Source organism: Grampus griseus (genome assembly GCF_964374135.1).
Source record: "Grampus griseus genome assembly, chromosome: 2".
Taxonomy (NCBI): Eukaryota; Metazoa; Chordata; class Mammalia; order Artiodactyla; family Delphinidae; genus Grampus; species Grampus griseus.
In genome coordinates, this window is record NC_139018.1 from 175,104,248 (window position 1) to 175,124,178 (window position 19,931).

The 19,931-nt window shown below is 38.9% G+C and overlaps 1 protein-coding gene across 1 annotated transcript in view; it reads right to left on the bottom strand.

Annotated features, from left to right (window-relative positions):
• Positions 1–591: 591 nt before the first annotated feature.
• The window catches only part of MTPAP (mitochondrial poly(A) polymerase), a 28,576-nt gene continuing 9,236 nt past the window's right edge, over positions 592–19,931 (bottom strand). The window contains exons 5-9 of the mRNA XM_082649315.1: positions 16,013–16,224; positions 12,570–12,796; positions 3,344–3,436; positions 3,191–3,264; positions 592–1,504 (exon numbers count right to left, since the gene is read on the bottom strand). Coding sequence (XP_082505441.1) covers positions 1,169–1,504; positions 3,191–3,264; positions 3,344–3,436; positions 12,570–12,796; positions 16,013–16,224 — 942 coding nt within the window. The 3' untranslated portion in view covers positions 592–1,168. The remainder of the gene's footprint in view (positions 1,505–3,190; positions 3,265–3,343; positions 3,437–12,569; positions 12,797–16,012; positions 16,225–19,931) is intronic.

Here is a 19,931-nt window from a genome sequence, read left to right on the forward strand (position 1 = left end):
GTGAACTCAAATAGCACGGCACATGGGCACAGAACCTACTTGCTTCATGACAATTCTATTAATGAGTTTCCCATAACGCCCCAAGCAGAGCTCATTATCGTTTCTGACCTAAAACTTAGATGGGAAACTATTTTGAAAACCAGTACAAATGCTACATCTGTATTCTGAGTAGCAAGAATAATAATTCTATACCACAAACATCACAAACACGTGCTAAGTGCCAGGCCCATGACCTTGCACTTTCCTATGGGCCTCGCCTAACCTTCACAGCCATCTGGTGAAGGAGGCACTATTATCATCCCCATTTAACAGAAGAGAAAACTGGGGCCCAAAGCGGCTGAGTAATTCACCGTGAAGTCAGCTGGCTCAAGTGTGTATTTTCCAACTCTATATTTGCTGCATAAACTGAAAGTTACTCTACAGGGAATGTAATGGAAATAGTATTTCAATACATACCTATTCCCCACAGGGAGAAAGGAATTCTTAAAAGAGAAGTGAAGGAATATTGGCAATACCACATACTAGTAGAAAAAGGATTTTATTTTTGAAAACAGAAAAATTAACTAAGTAATATTTTTAAATACAGCGCACTAGTATTTTCATATATTTGGCTTAGAATACCTAGAATGTAGTAACTGAAGTGTCTGCATTCATCTGTTTTAAAAACATGAACATTTTTGGAAATCAGTACCCATCTGCTTTTACTTATATGTGAATACGAGTACTTTGAAGAATACGAAAACAAAGAGTACTACCAAATTCTGCAGCTTTCCTGTATTCATTGCCTACGTATGTACATACCTAGAAGTCCTTCTAAGTGATTTACACCCAGAGACTGATGCAGATTTCAACAATGGTTTGATTGTAAAACTAGTTTTTCCCACTTGCTTTGTATATTTTAACTGAAGTATATTCCAATCTTCTTTCACCTGTTCCCATGGCTGGCGTTTTAATACAGTGCCACTGGCTTTCAGACTGAAAACATCGCAGAATGTCAGACCAGTTTAAGGGGCCCAATGAGAAGATCATGAAAACTGAGACATCGGATGAAAGTGTGATCTGCCAGAATTTCACACCATTCTTCCAGGCAGTCCAGTAATTATCTTAGAGGCTAAAACCAGTTCTGAAAGCGAAGGAGCAGCCATCATGCCTGAGTACTAACTGCTCTTTACCCATTGGTGGCTGTGGAATTTTCTGTACTCTCACTTTTTATGGATTCCAACAAGTTTTTAATTCTTTCACTTGCAGGCTTCTTTTTCTTCTTGGCAAGAGACATACTATTTGCTACAGAAGGTAGCAGCAGGGCTGCCAGCCCCCAGGGCTGATTATTTGATGGCGAAAGGCGATCTTTATCTTCCTGATGCAAAATCCAGGCACTTTCTCTGGCCAGATCTACAAATTTTTGCAGCTGACTTTGACTTACATTTTTGCTAATGTTGAGAGAAGTTTCAAAAGGATTCTGAATGTGCAGTGGAGAAGATTCAGGTTTGTTTTGTTCCCTTCCCTACAGATAATTACAAGGAAGACAAAGATGTATAAATATATGAAGGGCTCAGATATAAAAACTGTTTGGTTTAATAAAACGTCAAAAATGCATAAAATACCAGCATTAACTTTACAGAGTAAAGAGTTTCTTCCCCAAGGGGAGTGGGTATATATGCATGTTATGAGTTAGTGTATATGTGTGTGTGTACTTCTGACTGATTTTTTCCACTGTAGTTTTATGAATATTCTTTAGAGAAAAGTAAATTAGGTTTATGAGCTACGGATGATGATGTCACTGCTCTGATGAGAGGTATCTGGGCTGAGTCAACCAATAAAAGTATTTTTAAAATAACATAATATTTACCTAACAGAATAGAGCTGGGAAAGAAAAAAAATATGAAAAAGAAAAATGGCAGAAAACAAGATACAGTTATGTTTGAAACTTGCTAAAAACATACTTATTACAGTGGGAATAGAAGCACACAAAATCAGAAGCCTTAAATTAAATATAGTAATTAATGTTGCACAAATATGAAATGAGAAAGGAAGAGAAGGAACAAAGGATTATTCATTTAAAAACACTAGACGTTTCCCATCTACATTCCTAAAGATCCAACTTAAATAAGGCTCTGCCAGGTAAGACACAGAAATAAAAAGAAAAGCTAGAGCTCGAGTCACACAAACATCAGTGATCCACTAGCCTATATAATCGTTTCCTCTTGCAAATGACACCACATATATGACTCAGACACTGCAAAACCAGCAGTCAGGTCTCCAACGCGAGCAGCCCGTTAATTCCCTAACTCCTCTCAAGCCGCTGCCCCGCAGGGTCCTGCCTGACCACCATCCCCGAACCTTAAGGGGTAAGGGTGCAGAAAGGGTGAAGAACTCCCTATGCTCCGTGCCTTTTTCCTTCTAGACTGCAGTCCAGAGCGCTGTGCCTCTACCCTCTCCCAACCCCACACTTTCTTTCTTTTTTATTTGTTAAAAACAAGATCTCCATGAGCAGGATAAGGGTTAGGGAAGAATGAAAAAAGGAGAGTTGAAGAAACAAAAACAATATCTGAGTATGTGCTTTATGAAGCCCGTCTTCTAAGGGCTGTAACCAGATACCTACATGCTGAGCAGAACAGACCCGGAGCGCCATCTCGAGTATTTCCCACGTGCAAACAAGTTTTGCTCAGGGTTTACTCTGATAGATTCTCTTTAGGGAAAATGTCTGTCATTCCAGCTACTCAGATGAACCCAAATCATAATTCACTTGCCTAAGTAATTTAAACCCTAAGGGTTCAAACGGAGGGAATCACTCACATCTATCTTTGGGACTAGGTATTCTGTTTCTTTCATAGAAACCCAAATCCAGTTTAAAGAGAACTATATGTAAAATCATGCTTTCTAAAAAACTTTCAGAATATATTCCACATTTTGAAGGACACAGTATTAGTAGTAAGTGACACAAAGTTACTTGGCCACGTGACAAAGGCAGAAGTTGAAAAGAGCTGGCCTTTGCTCCTCCAGACACTAGATGACTGATCTTAGCCAAGTCATGTAGCTCCACTAAGGCACCAGCTTTCTTATTACCGTCTATCACCATAGAGGTGACACGCAATGACATTTGTTACAGTGCTTTGAAAACAAAACTCATTAAATATTAGTGCAGTAGAAGACCATCTACCTAATAACCAAACATTGAAACAGTATTTACCTGTCGAATATTAATGGAATTTTTATTGAACGCGAAATTTCCAAAATATTCAAAAAATTCTTTCAGTAGTAATTCTGTAAGAAAATAAAACAAGGAAAACAATAAAAAAGTCTGTTTCAGTCCAAAAGGAACAAAGAGCAAGAAAACACCTACCTAGTGTTTCTGCGTTTCCTGAAGGTTTAATTCTACTGAAGTCGCGAACAAAGGTACAGTTGTGGCCTTCTATTATACACTTATCTTCTGCATCTTAAATAACAGGGATGAGAAATATTTAGCATGCTACTTCAAAGATATGCCCTGTTCCAGAAATCTATAATCACATAAATCAAAGTTACAGATGAATGTGCCCTCTTATTAGTCAGTGTTTTTTATATATAGTAGAGACGGTTAGTAGGATTAAAACTCGACTAAAAAAAGATTTGAGAGCAATTTTACTTCGGTAAAATTAACTTCACATGTACTTTAGCAAACTAGAATTGTCTGTCAACACTCGATGACTCCTAATCTATCTTTTGAGGTCATCAGTTTTCTAGCTGAAAATGTAGAGAGTTCCCATCTTTCACCAACTTAAATCCTGGCACTATCTTTGATCAATAATATTTAATTTCCATTTTCATTCCTATCACCCTTTTGTGCGTTTACTTTCAACAATTCATCCACGATACATACGAATTGAATGTCCTAAGAATTCTGAAAAGCTTCCAGTAATTTCTAAGACGCAGGCCTCTAGAGCGACTGGGACTCAGCACCACACACTTAACAGCACAGTGGACTTAAACATTCACCCTTCCTAACAGTATATACATCTTCAGAGGTAATCATTTCCCTAGTTATCAATAAATATACAGCTACCATGAAATCCTGCAACCATTTTAACCTACCTTCCACTGTACAACATGCAGGCAAACTCCCATTCTGGAAAGTCTAATGAGTGGCCACCTAAAAACGGCTTTCGCCTTCCCTAACTCCAAGCTGGCGCTCCAGCCTTTCTGTTCTGTGCTCCATCGGCACTTGCCCGACTGCGCTATGACTGCGTGCATGCTGTCTGCTCCCTTACCCTCTGTAGTCTGGGGCTACAGAGGCCACTGTCCAATCAAGGCAGTGATGACCTTCCCTCCCCACTCCCATCCAGCCCGTAAGAACAGAGTCCAGCGTACAGCGGGCACACAACCAAGAATCTGAATGATCGCTGATATTTGACTCTGAGTGCTTATCTAGAACAGCCAGAAAGAAATTTAGAAAGAGATAAACAAGATTCCTTCCAACTTCTGTCTCCCCTTTTTTATGATTTTGGTTATTTTTTGGTTAAGACCTGAGTTACTGACTTAAGTTGTCAAAAAGCATTCCAGATTCTACCATTAATTCTAGATTCTAAAATTAATTGCTATTAATTTTAGTAGCAAATTTTATGTACTCTACTATACAACTGAAGAACTTATATACAGTTCCACTTAGATCTACTTTTTATGGGACCTGGGCATATGTTTTATTATTTCAAATTATCAACAGTTTATATTTTTTGTGACACAGGCCAGTCACATACATTGATGCTCTTTTAGCTGCTGTGTCCTTTTTTTCCCCCAGAAATGTAATTCTAATAGAAAAATGAGATCCACATTAAAGTATTTCTACATTAAAGTATTTCTAGGAATGTACACTGATGAAAATCAGACTGTGTCTATGACTGCTGGTCTTCACTAAAAGAGTTTTTAACAAAGTAGTAAAACTTAAAGGACAAAAATTATCCTCTGATTTAAGATAGGGCCATTTTTGTTTTTTCAAAATCCCCAAGGCATTCAAACCTAAGAAACAACTCAGCTGTTGAAGTCTTCCCCTTTTTTCTCTCCCTCGTTTTTCTGCTATTAAACTATCACCCAAACAACAGCTACACAGCCCAATATAACAGCCACTAGACACATGCGGCCATTAAAATTAAAAATTCAGTTCCTCAGTCACACTAACCATATTTCAAGTGCCTGATAGCCACAGATAACAGGTGGCTGCCCTAATGTACAACATGACCACAGAAAGTTCTACTGGACAGCACTGCCACAGAGAAATGATGCTCAACCTACTCAGACGTAAGATACCCTATTACTCTGCGTTAATTCCCGCGGCAATGACTTTCTTCTTAAATGTACTGTATGAAACACTGGCAAAAATTCTTCATACGAACTTTCTCAGCTGTGGACAAAATAGCCGTGTAAGCTCCTTAATTAACTCAGAATAGAGTCCTTCCCCTTAAGTGAGCTTCAAAACTACACGAAAACAATGAGGATTATGTATTTACTAAATCTGATTTTCTTGCTTCCTTTGGAAATCTTTAGATTTTCAATGACTGGTACAGCAATTACTGTTTTTCAACATGATACATATGACAAATGAAATTCACTGAATAACATTCTCACAGACATATCCAGACTGATAAACGTACCCACATTTGTCAGGGAACTAATATTGAACTACCATAACTCACAGTCTGCCAGAGAGATCACAACTGGCAAGAGTTGGTATATATTGGATTACTAGGGGCTGCAGTAGAGATAATCGTATCTATGGGGTTATATAATTATTTAGGTTCATCTTTCTGTTCGAAAGAGCCAAAATCAACACTGCACCAGCCACATGCATTTCTAACAAACAACCTGAAGTGGACAGGCATCTAAATAAGGGACGTAACAACAGGCATCAAGTTTATATGAAAGCTGATTAATTTTTCTTTGGTAACAAATCCTTCATCACGTCCTACTCTTATAAGAAGAGTTTACTGGAATTAAACTTGAATAGCTACAATTATATAACTAACTACATTCCGCTTCTACTGTAACTATCAACAGCGCCAAGCCTTCCGGTATGCCATGGGTCAGTAGTAACTGAGAGACGCCAGCAGGTGGCAGGGGACTCCGCCCCACTCACTTGTGAGGCTAACTCTTTAATATCTGGGGGTGGGGCGGGGGTAACACACCCGGGCAGTTGCCGTTTTGCTTCCTTCTAGTCCACCAGCCAGTGATTTTTGAAAATGCACATCCAAGGGATCGCCTCTCAAGTACCTGGATCTAACTCTGTGAAGACTCTGAGTGGCCTGGGTATATCCCCCCTTGAAAGCAGCTCTAACACCTCGTAGCTCACGCGACTCCAGAATAATTCACACTTAGATGCTGTTCCTCACACGTGTGCATCTGTAACACAGACTACTTACTGCTAATCACCCGTGCTAGTCTACAGACGAGGCCAGGTCCTTCTACGCACCCCTCCCCCATCAGGCCTCGTGCTCCAGTGACACTCAGCCCCTCTGGGGTAAAGATGGCAAAATAAACTCGGGCATCCACCTTTACCCCCTCCCAGAGCACCACTGAAATGACAGTAAGATGACATACAATCTTAAAGGTGGAGAAAAGAAGAGCCAAGAGCAACCAACATTTTTAAGATGAAGAACAGATGCACAAGCAGCAATGACTCAGGCAACGTGCAAACACCGGGTCCTAAACCAGCAGTGGAGAAAGCCAAGAGGAAGCCAGATGTCCAGGCAGAGCTCCCAATGGCTCAGGAGCTGAAGCGCCAGGCCCAGCCTGGACGCCTGACGGTGACAGAAGCACTGAGACCCTCCCCCGACCCCAGGTCTCTTCCTGACGGAAAATGTCGCGTTTACCCTGGAGACAGAAGAAAGAACCTCTAGACTGGGAGATGCAAGACACAGCTGACGGTGGGAAAACTGTTCTAAATGCAAGAAATGGCACAATAAATGCCACAGTTTCAGCATGCCAGTAGCCAGGCCTTTTCTGCCAGAGAAAAAGATCGAAAGAGTCCTTTCTGGGGAGCCTGCAGCCCCAGAGGAACGACCTGGATATGGGGACCCAAAGCCCCAGAGAACAGCCCGGCCGGGCCCTGTATCGTGTGTCACAGCCAGCAAGCTCCCCCCGGGCTCAGAGACTCAGATGAGCTTTTAGTTTCTAACTCAAACATGAGCAGAAATTCAAAGATTACCAGACACCTGAGGAAGGCCTCTAACATGAGACTAAACAAAATAAAATGAAGAACTATTTTTAAAAACAGAGGTTAGGTGAAGAAGAATTAATTAACAGAGTATTTGACGCTTCTATTTTGAGAAAAGATTTATTGAGATAACTCATGGCAAGTTTGAGATTCAATTAATGTTAAGTACATGAAAAACTAAGCAAACAAAATAAATAAGGAATATTAAAAACTATTAACTCCAAAAAATATAAGAAGTTGGGCAGGAAAGGAAATTAATTTTAGTTTACTGCATGGATCAGATATGAATAGTGCTTCCATAGTCACAACAGTGTCAAGAGTGCAAGCAAGATCATGCCGTAGCTCTAGTCACAATACGAGGGGTGGAAAATACGTGTGTATGTGTGAGGGCCCTACAGGAGCAAGAGTTATTCCTCCTCTTCCATAAATGGAAGTCACAGACGGTGCCGAATGCTAAAGAAAAAGGAAAATCAAGAAACAGCAATTCAGGATTTTATTTTGGAAATATGGTTTAAAATATGAAACAGATCAGGTAGAAGAGTTAAAAGCGGTGCCTACAGTGAGAGACTAAAGGAGTAGAAGGCACGGGCCCAGAGCGCGAGTTACAGTCACAAAGTCCGCAATAACCATGCGCATCTGTAACTGATAGAACTTTAAAAGCCACAGTCCTTTTCATCAGACACTATCAAGGGCGTGAAGGGAACCAGTGTGCACATAGTTGAGATACACAGATACGCATATACATACAGAACACGTGACCAAGGACTCACATGCAGAATATGTAAAGAATTCCAACGAATGAATTAGAAAATGACAGATAATCCAACAGAAAAATAAGCGAAAGACTTACAGAAACTTCACAAGAGATACCCAAATGGCTAATACATATATGAAAAGGTGCTCAATGTTATTAGTCACCGGGGAAAAGAAAATCAAAACAAACCGCGATGCCACGACACATGCAATTAGAAGAACTACATAAAAAAAGATAATCCCAGGTGTTGGCAAAGACCAACAGCATTTACAACTTGTATGCTGGGCCTGCGGGAGTTCACACTGTGGAAAACTGTTTGCCAGTGTCTCTACCAAAGCTCAATATACCCGAAGCCTGAGACTCAGAAACTCTACTCCTCAGATACACTGGACAGAAATGAGTACCTGTGTTCAGTTCTCACCAAAAGAAATGCGCCAGAACAGGCACACCAGCACTACCTGTCACAGTTCCAGACTACAAATCACCCAAGTGTCCACCAAAATAGAACTTGAAAAAACCTCTGGAATATTCATGTAACAGAATACTACTTAGCAATGGAAATGAATGGTCCACAAATGCACTAAGATGAGTGAATCTCCTAAACACAATGTTGAGAGGGAAAAGCCAGACACAGAAGAATATGGACTCTGTGATACCTTTGACATAAGAGACACGAACAGCTAAGGCTCATCTACGCTGTCAGAAGAGACTGGGCTGCGGGAAGGTGTACAGTGACCAGAAAGGAGCACAGCTGGTACTTCTAGGTGCTTTATCCAATCTGGGTGGCGGTTACAGAGGTGTGTTCAGTTTGCGAAAATCTATACACACACACACACACACACACAAACACACACACACATATGCACTTTGATGTGTATTATATTTCAGTTGGAAAAAAAGTATAAGCTCTGAAAAGTGCTTGCATTTGAATTCTGACTCTAGCATGTTCTAACTACGTGAACTTAGGAAATTGAGACGATGCATAAAATTTTTTAGCCAAGTGCCTGGTACTCAATACATTGTTACTGGGTCACAGAAAGCTGGCAAATAAAGCTCTCTTCTGTGCTGGGGTCTCCGCATCAAATTTGCTGAAAACACTACCCAGTCGTTTCTTCCTCAAACCTTCAATTTGTCATAGGAAAGAAAAGCAGGAATCCTAAACAAAAGAACTCTAATCAAACAACTGAGTGTAAGAGGAAGATGCTATATTAAAAGCATTAAACACAGAAGTAAATATAACAAAGGTAGCAAAGCCACAAAAAGGGCAGAAGACCCACGAAAATAAGACACATGAGGGAAAGTAGTAGCGACTAAGAAAAGATAAAGAAACAAAAATTCAAGAATAACCAAAATACGAAACTTGCCATCATGCTCAGTACAAAACCACCTTCAACTTTAAAATGTTCATCCAATCATTTCAATCTATTTACCGAACTTCTCTAAGCCAGGAGCAGAAAATGCAGAGACGAATCAGACAGCCTGCCCTAGAAAAGCCTGGCCAAGGCAGGCAGGTAAAAGAACGACAGCAGTCTACCCGCTGTTACCAGCCAGGTGCGCTCCAGGTACTTGGGAGCCGACAAGGCACTGCCTCCTGGGAGGCAGCGGGGAGAGAGAAGCCAGGAAAGAGCTAACAAGCAAGTCTGTGGACTGGGCATGTCCTCTCTGCCTTGACGATGAGGGGGTCCTCCAGGCAAGAAGAGGAGGCAGGAGGAAAAGGCCACCTCAGGCGAAGGCACAGAGATGTGCAGAAGGGCTGCAGCTCCCGATCGACACACAAGAGGGAAGGTACAAGAGGAGGAGGAGAACGAAGACCACGAAAGGACCCGAAACACAAGGATAAGAAGTTTGGACTTCCACTTCTGGATTTCAAACAGCGGTTGACAAAGTCCTAGAAGTGCTAACAGGCGCCCCAGAAATTGACGCTGCCGTCTACTAACAAACAAGCCAGCAGGCAGGCATGCAGGTAGGCACTCGTGTTGACAGGGTCTCACTGTCTTCTTTGTGAAACAACACAAACGACAGCCTCTACTTGAATATCCAATGAGAGGCGCAGTTTAGAAGACAAGGACTGTAACAGGACACAAGTCCCTCAGCTGCTTAGTTATGCAGTGCCCAAGATGGCTTTGATTATTTCACGATTTAACACTGTTTTTATTCTTAGCCATATACTATTGAATGTACATCAGTATGGGACCATTGGTTAAAATCAGAAAGTATAAAAAACATGGATTCTGAAAAATACTTAAATGAGTAGGAAAAAAATATTTTGACAAATTCTCCTCAAAAGCATCTTCACCGCATCCTTCATATACATTCATCCACAGAAAATTATTTTACAAGTTCAAGATTTCACTAGAACTTCAAAAACCAAAGATAAAAAAGTAGCAACATCAAATTCGCTTTACATTGTTGGCAATTCACACCTACAATGTGCTGTGTGGAAAGAAGCAACTGAAGTGGTCCCAAAGTTTCTCTGACCACGTTTAAAAACATGAAGAATTTTTAACAACTAATTTGGTGTTTTTAAGTAGAAAATGAAGGAATTCACAAACTAATTTTGTCAGTTTTGATGCCATAAGATGTGAATAAATTTAAATTGGGTTTAAAACAGATTTGGAATAAAAACTCAACATGTCTTTTTTTTTTTTTTTTTTTTTCGGTACGCAGGCATCTCACTGCTGTGGCCTCTCCCATTGCGGAGCACAGGCTCCGGACGTGTAGGCTCAGCGGCCATGGCTCACAGGCCCAGCCGCTCTGCGGCACGTGGGATCTTCCCGGACCGGGGCACGAACCCGTGTCCCCTGCATCGGCAGGCGGACTCGCAACCACTATGCCACCAGGGAAGCCCAACATGTCATTTTTAATTAGTTCACAAATCATATTTTTTCTGAAACAATTAGTGAAAATTAAAAAAAAAAAGATACTAGGAAATTACTGAAGGATTTCAAGAGAGAGAATACTACAATTAGACATGAATTTCTGAAAATCACTCTGTTAAGAATGGAGCAGTGGGAAGGAGAGAAGCAGTATAAACCTCCCCGGGCAGGGATGCGAGGGGCCTGAGCGTGGCAGGGTGGCAGCGCTTGCCAGACTGGAAGAGAACAATCACGATGTTAGCAGCAGTCAGCCCCCAACATAAACCTGCCTCAATTCCTCCTCTTTTTCAGTTTCTACTCTTTCTTAGCTTCTGAACTCCAAGATTCCATGATATTTCCCCAAAGTGGTTTCTAGGAGAGCAGTCAGAAGCGTCAGGGCACACAGCAGGGACTGAGCAGGAAGTGCTATTTCCAGGCTGCTTACTGGTGAGATCTACCCATGTTTTCTGTTTGTTTCTTATCTCTTTACTAGACTGAGTTACCTGAGAACATCGTCTGTGCCAAAAATCACACCTGACACATAGTAAGTCACCAACAGATCTTTAGTGAATGAATGACACCAAACGATGAGATGAGCACCGGCGCGGACGATGCCCTTTAACCCAACCTCAAAGATGAGACACAGGCTCACCACTCCACCTCCCTGAAAACTTGCTACTTTCCATTAACCTGCCACATGGAGCTTTTTTTAAAGCTTACTTTCAAGCTGTACCACCACTTACAGTGTTCACAGGAAAGAAGAGATTACTTCTAATTTGAATAGTAAGGAAAAGTGGCATGGAAGGGAACTTAAAAGAACTTAGAGAAGAAAAGGCACATTCTAGGAAGAAAAACACACAGCATAAATGAAAGAGCTAAGAGGAAATGTTATGAACGTGATATTGGCTGAAACGTGGGAACACATGAAGAAAAATGGTGGGAGAAGAGGTTGGAAAAATTGGATGTGGCTACAGGTGAAAATCTTAAACACCAAGCTAAGTCAACTGCTTGAGGTTTATTCTACAGGGAATAGAATTCCTTTAAGGTGATTTTAAACAGGGGCGATTCAGGGATGTACTTTAAGAGAACCATTCGGCAGCAATATACAGGAGGGGCAGAAGATGGAGTGCGCATACACTTTGAGCACATCCCTGAATCATCTTCCTTTTAGAATTTAGGACTGTAATACTTTAGTATCTCATCCAGCAGTCTAGCAAAATTTCAATTTATTTAAGATATAAATTAAATAGTATACTAATTTTAAAACCATTTACCTATGATTCCTTATAAGCTTTAACAAAAAAAAAATTTAGGATCTCTGTAAAGCAATTATGATCCAATAAAGATGCGAAAACAACAAAAAAAACATGAAACAGTTTTTAGCATCTCTAAGAGAAATCTGGAAATAGCTTCAGACTTGGAAAGCCATCTCTGAAGCTGGGATCCTATCAGAAGCTGCATCTGGGATATATTTTTTTCCAAGGTCATTCCAAGATTGGTAAACCAAGGGAGAGGTTCCAACTGGCTCAGGAGATTGTAAACAACATTGCCAACTGACACAAGACAGAACTCTCAAAAAATTCTAAAGGCCTCAGCTTCACAAATCATCTGCTCTCATGACCTCTGCTGGACATTAAGAAAATTAAAAGCTCTTAAATTTTAGATTCATAAGGCTTTGAAAATACATGACCACCAAACACACACACATGCTTTTGAAAACACATGGTAATTCTATCCATTCAAATGTCAGAGAGAAAAGAGATGCTTCCAGTCTCACCTGCAAGGGTTTTTAGGTAGTCTAGTGTTGGAAGAATAGGGGGTGATCTCCTCTGGAGAAAAAAGATGACCATCACGGTAAGGGAGAAATTTGTAATCCAAGCACCAGGAATACTACTCGTTAATGAATGTGCTCGAGCCCAGCATCGGATACTGAACACCAAGGCTCTCACTCGGGAGTCCAGGGCACCATACATATAAAGGAGTTCAGAACTCTTCAAGGCAATCCTTCAAAAGAGAAAAATAACAGGAATTGTCAAACCCCCAAATTATGATCCCAGAGTAGAATAAAACACATACCTGGGGACGTATCTAAATATCTTACTCTACCCGAACATATTCAGAATAACAAGAGCGGATCATCAAAAGCATTATGTATTCGCAATATAAAATTTAACGCGAATGGTTATACTTTCATTACCCTTAGAACATTCTTCTAACTGCTGACAACCATGATGCAGTTCTAAAGCTTAAAATTTTAAAATCAAAGTTCCTAAACATGACCTAATAAGTGAAATACTACCTAAGCACTCTTTATTAACTAGCAGTAAAGACACCAGCACATCTGTAAATAAGACGCTTCACACTTCAGTTGCACACCTGGATTATCTAGTCCTTTTTTCTTTTTTTTTTTTTTTTTGAGCTATCAGTTCATGTGTTTATTTGTTGCACCCATTGCTTTTCCAGTGTTTTTAGGGAGCATTTAAGAACCCCTATAGTAAGTTGTCCAGGTATGAGTCTAGAAATTTAGATCAGAGAAGATACAGACAGAACGAACAAAGTCAGCACCAGAATGCATTCGGGCTGTAGGCATTCCAGCCCGATGGTTCTGCAGATTAATTAAAATTTGAGCTGCAAGTTTATTTCTGATCTTCCTACCAGAAGTAGCTAGAAATGAAATGCGGTCATTTGTAGGATTTACACTGGCCACAAAGAGAAACATGATAATTCTTCCAGGGTAAAGATTTCCTGATAACTGAATTTCAAAAACAATTTGATCTCATTGTAGATTATAGGTGAAATAACCTTATACTTTATCATCTAAATCAGGACGCTTTAGAATGGGAAAGGGGGGTTATCTAGTCCTTTGACAGACAAGGAAAACATTCTACTTTTTTTATCAAGAAAGTATAAATGTCTTAAAATTCAGCCCAAATTACTTAAGTTTAATATTTATAAAAACCACAATCCATGAAGATAAAATGTCTATTAAGAAATCAATCTTCAGAGCCTGTTTTCAATAAGTTTTCTAGTCATAATGTTACAGTGCAAAGAATTATAAGAATTATTTTAAAATTAACCTCCTACTGATCAAGACATGTTTTTTAATTACTCAAAGAGCTGAGAGAGGGCACAGCATCATTTCACAGTATCAGCTCCAAACTGTCTACTAAGTACCACCATGGATGGCATTTACCTCCTGAGTTTAAGGAAAAGAGCAGAAATGTCAAATTAGAAATTCATGGTGATTAAATGTTTTATCCATGTAAATGAAGGTAAATTAAGCTGAAAAATAAATATCAAATAGTGCAAGGTATCTGATATAAAAAAACAATGAGAGTATAAAAACCTGAAGCATATTAAAACAAAATTTTTAAAACTATACCAACAAGACCATGAAAATAACACTATTACAAAGATAAATGTCCTTTTAGAGACACAGATGTAGAGAACAAATATATGGACACCAAGGGGAGAAAACCGTGGGGGCGGGGGGATGAATTGTGCGATTGGGATTGACATGTATACATTGATGTGTATAAAACTGATGACTAATAAGAACCTGCTGTATAAAAAAACAAACAAACAGAAAAACAACTAATACTAAACTTTCTTTGGGTTATTTGTATGGAAATACGTTAATATAAATGTTTCAGACGTTACATGAAATTTCTAAAAATCTTATATGTCCTGGTATAATGTTATAAGTCATAATTCTAGTTATTACTTTAAAATGTATATCTCAGAAATAACTAAATTTCCTTGTCAACTGCATTATTATAAACTTTTATCAAATCTTTAACTGTGGTCATTTTTAAGTCTTTTGTCATTTACAGACAGTTCTGGGTGTACTCTGATGCTCTTGCAAAAATGTTCCTATAAAAGGGTTTCCTCTTCAAGGAATTCATGGAAAAGACTCTGACAAGTACAGGTTTCTGGTAACTGACTATACTGCTGAACTGAATGAATAAGCATTTTCAGAACTCTTATGGAAAACTGATGAATTCATAAAAGTGCTAACAAAAGATCAAGATGAAAAAAAAATTAATTACATGGGACTGAGTGAACTGATGAGGATGATTATAATTTTTGTGACTTTCTATTTGAATAAAAAAAAATCCCACAAGGACTCAGAAGCAAAATATATACAAATCAATTTTCACTGCAAAGTAAAGGAGCTGTTACAGTGGACGATTCCTGGACTGAATGTCACTATTATGACATAGTGTGAGTGGGTTTCATGTTTGGTAATTGCAGTCATTGTTGCTTTCGTTGTGGTCATCCATTTACAATGCTTGGTGTCAGTCTATCTCTTGTAAAAATAAAATACAGCGTGTATGTGTGAAAAAAAAATTTCAGTAGTTTAAAAACTATTCTGATTGTATGGATTTATATAAAGGTGTTTCTTGCTAAAAAAAAATTAATGATGTAATCTTTCACCTCTTAAAAAAAAGTCATTTTATTCTATTTATATACTATAAAGAAAATATAGTAATGATAGAAATACAGTATATATTTTTATTATTCAAAAGTACTTAGCACTGACTTGTTAGTGAACACTTGAGTTTAATCAAAACTGCTCTAGATTGGATTTTCTGAATCTATTTGTACTTCTGATTATGTATCTAGTAGAGAGTACAGTGAAACCAAACACACGTAATGAGCATACTAGAGTATAAAGAAACAAACTCCTCAGCTGAGAAGTCTTCCCTACTGAGAACCAAAGAAAAGTCGTCAGAGTATAAAAGAACTTGTCATTCTCATCCTATGTGTTTTAAAGCAAACAGGTTGAAAATAAAATGAAAACATGCTGAAGAAAAACTACGCAGTCTCATTAGGCTGCTCAGACCACCGTCTGACTTAAGCAAATGCTACCTTTGTTTGGACACACAGTCGACTGCATCTGGAAGCAGCTGAGAGCACAAACCCAAGGTACTGCTTTATTTTCCAAGTGCGCTAGAAGGCTATATACTTCGGAATTTCTTAGTTGTTATCAGGCTACATAAGTAAGAACAATGAAACACAAGTCTTCTCAGAGGATGTTAGTTAGGCATGTTAACATTTTAATAATTGAAAACCCTACTTTTCAATTCAAGTGTTCAAATTTTTAAAAAATTATTATTAAAGCATATCAAAGAGTCGAAAGCCATTGCTTCTGTACCAGAAAAACTATCCTAATACCTTATAACATTCACATGTAAGGTAACAAATGAGAGACCATACCTATTGTTAGTAGTCAAATCACACTGAAGTCCAGAGGCCTGGTGTGAGAACCGGACAAGGGGGCACCGAGCATTCAGTATTTTCTGCACCCCCACACAGCCCGGGCCGAAGTGGTCAAGGCATTCTCCTACCACAGACAGGATCTTCTGTGTTGCAATTCTTTCCGAAGGAACATTTTTCACTTGAAATTCCATCAGAAAATTTCCTGAGGCCTGAATAATAAAAACATTTGTAAATAGGAGCTTTTCATAAAAAGGAATTTCTTAAAAAAACTTTTCTGAAAGGATGCCCTAAGGCATTTCTGGCCAAAACACACACACACACACACACACACCAACAAAACCCAAAACAAACAAAGAAAATCAATAACCACACAAACACATACACAAAAAATTCTTCATGCGATCACAGCCAAACGCAGACCAAAAATCTTCAGCTCTCAAAATAGACAACCTACAGACTAGGAGAAAATATTTGCAAACGATGGGACCGACAAGGGCTTAATTTCCAATCTATACAAACAGTTCATACAACTCAATAACAAAAAAGCAAACAACCCAATCAAAAAATGGGCAGAATACCTAAATAGACATTTCTCCGAAGAAGACATACAGATGGCCAACAAACACATGAAAGAATGCTCAACATCACTAATTATCAGAGAGATGCAAATCAAAACTACAGTGAGGTATCACCTCACACCCATCAGAATGGCCATCATTAAAAAGTCGGCAAATAATAAATGCTGGAGAGGGTGTGGAGAAAAGGGAACCTTCCTACTCTGTTGGTGGGAACGGAAATTGGTGCAGCCACTATGGAGAACAGTATGGAGGTTCCTTAAAAAACTAAAAATAGAACTACCATACAACCCAGCAATCCCACTACTGGGCATATACCCAGGGAAAACTGTAATTCAAAATGAGTCATGTACCACAATGTTCATTGCAGCTCTATTTACAATAGCCAGGACATGGAAGCAACCTAAGTGTCCATCGACAGATGAATGGATAAAGACAATGTGACACACACACACCCACACACAATGGAATACCACTCAGCCATTAAAAAGGACAAAATAATGCTATCTGCAGCAACACGGATGGACCCAGAGATTATCATACTAAGTGAAGTCAGAAAGAGAAAGACAAATATGTGATACCTCTTGTGTGTGGAATCTAACATATGATACAAATGAACTTATTTATAAAACAGAAACAGACTCAGAAGACATAGAAGACCAACTTATGGTTACCCAAGGGGGTGGGGGAGGGATAAATTAGGAGTTTAGGATTAGCAGATACAAACTATTGATACTATACATAAAATAAACAACAAGGCCCTACTGTATAGCAAGGGAACTATATTAAATATCCTGTGATAAATCATAATGGAAAAGAATATGAAAAAGAATATATGTATGTATAACTGAATCACTTTGCTGGACACCAGAAATCAACACAACATTGTAAACCAACTATACTTCAATAAAAATACTTTCAAAATATCTTCAGTTTTCTTTTGTTTCTCTAGAGTAAAAATACTAACCTCAAAAATCATTGGCTTTTTATAATTAACTTACATACCACAGTATATATCATAAAGTAATACAATAGTAGAACCATAGATTCTATAAATTCTGTGAACATACATGTGCCCTTTCCAAGTTAGCCTTTCCATTTTAATAAGATCTGTAAACCCACAGTAGTTATAACAGGAAATATATGCACGAGGACAGTAGATCAATAGAAGAAAACAGTACAAACAGACCTAACTACAGAAATTTAATAGTTAATAAAATGAACTCTGCGAGTTACTGCAGGAAAATTGCTATTGAAACAATGAGCCAAGTGGCCATTAAAAAAATACACTAGACTAGGCCAAAACCAAAGTAAATTCAACACAGACCAAAGACTTAAACATAAAAGGTTTTAATCAATAAAGTACCAGAACACAATGGGTGAAAGTTTCTACAGTCTTGGAGTGAAGGATTCTCTAAGCATGACATGAAATTCCAGAACACACAAAAGAATACGGATGAATAAAAATTAAAACCATCTTCAGGCCAAGCACATATTCATTACTAGATAAAAGACAAATGAAGACAATAATACATATCATATAAAGGGCTAACTTTCCTAATTTATGAAGGGTTTGTACAAATGGAAGGGAGGAAAGCCCACCCAATTCTAAAAATGGACAAAAACACTTGAATAAGAAACTAACAGAAAAAAAAAAAATGAGTAAGAAACATAGAAAGAGATGTTCTTGTTGTCCAGAAACTAAGAAGAAATTAAAATAACAATGAGATTTTTCATTTATCAGTCTGGCAAAGACAAAAAGGGCGACAGGACCAGTGTTGGTGGGTGAGGGGAAACACATACATCCCGTCAGTGGGAGTGTAAACCGGGACATACTTTTGGGACAACTTTAGTATTGAAATAGCAAAATTTTAAATACATATCAATAAGATTTTGATTAGCTATTCAAATCCTAGGAAATCACCCCAAAGGAACGCTCATACAGATGAGCTGATTTGCAAGGCTGTCCCCTCATTGCAGCATTATTTGTGTGGTAGACACTTTTTAAGAGCTCTGTCTAGCTTAGTAAAGCCTCCTGCCCCTCTTTGAGAACTCAGTCCCCCTGAAAGGATCATGGCCCTGACAACACATGTGCACCAGGCAGGGCGGCTGATGTGAGCACTGTGGGGGCACACCCTCATCCAGCCAGCCGTCTCCACCAGGAACTGCAGCTGAGGTTACGAGGCAACCACGTGGTTGAAATATAACTCAGAAGCTTTGGGGCAGGCACAGTCTACACCATGAGGATGAAAATGTAAAGAAAATCGAAGCGGGTGGGGAGAGGGGAGTGAAGGGAAGGAAGATATTAAGTAAATCAAATACGTGGAGAAGAAACAGAACCCTTCGTGGACTCTTGATTGGTTATACTTCCTAGTGCTGTCCTTTCCTAAGACTCACCCACATTCCTGACCCTGGGTTCTGGGATGCTTCCTCTACTTCTTTTGTTTGCTTGTTTAAGCTGCTTTGGGTTGGTTTCTGTTATGCACAACCTAAGAATATTACCTAATATAGTTGGCAATAAAGTGGGGAAAAAAGATACTGTCCCCTGTCTAACAAATAAAGCACTGGTTAAGTAAATTATGGTACATTCGTTCAATAGAACATTCTGCATCCATTGAAAAGGATGCAGTAGACTGAGATGCTGAGACACTATTAAGTGGGGGGAAAAATCACGTTAAAAGCTGTATAGATTATATTATAATCCCTTCCTAACTGCCCTCAACTCAGGCTGAAGAATAAAACAAGCCCAGAGAACCACACACCAAGGGGGAGTGCTGGGACACACGGAGCACCAAGAGGTAAGAGGGAGAGGCTCACAACTGCATACAGTGGTCAGGAAGCTGCTTTATGGAGGATGAGTTTAAAAGTGCTCCTGGTTTTTAAAATCTATTCTTTAAAAAAAAAAAAAAAAAAAGTGCTCCTGTTTTTCATGTTTCATTTTTAAAATGTTTCTATTAGCAAAGCTATTATCATCTTAAACAAGCATATATTTCAGAGTATATGTTTATAACAACACTGCATAAGTTAAATCTACATACGAAATAATGTTAAATTGTTTAGTGAGACTGGAGCACCGTCTTTTAAAATATCTTTTCCTAACAGCTCTCTATTTCAGAAATCTAAGATCCAACTAAGTTTCCAACTCCTTCCTCTGCTTCCAACAGAAAAAAATGTATTTCTCACTGTCTAGCAATCCTCTCAAACACCCCATGAGCTGGCATTATAGCACTCTGCCAATTTTATGGCTAGGAAAATCGAGGCACAGAGAAGGTAAATAACTTTCCCAGGGTCATACAGCTGGTAAGGAAAAGAACTGCTATTCTGCCCTCCCGAGCCCAAGC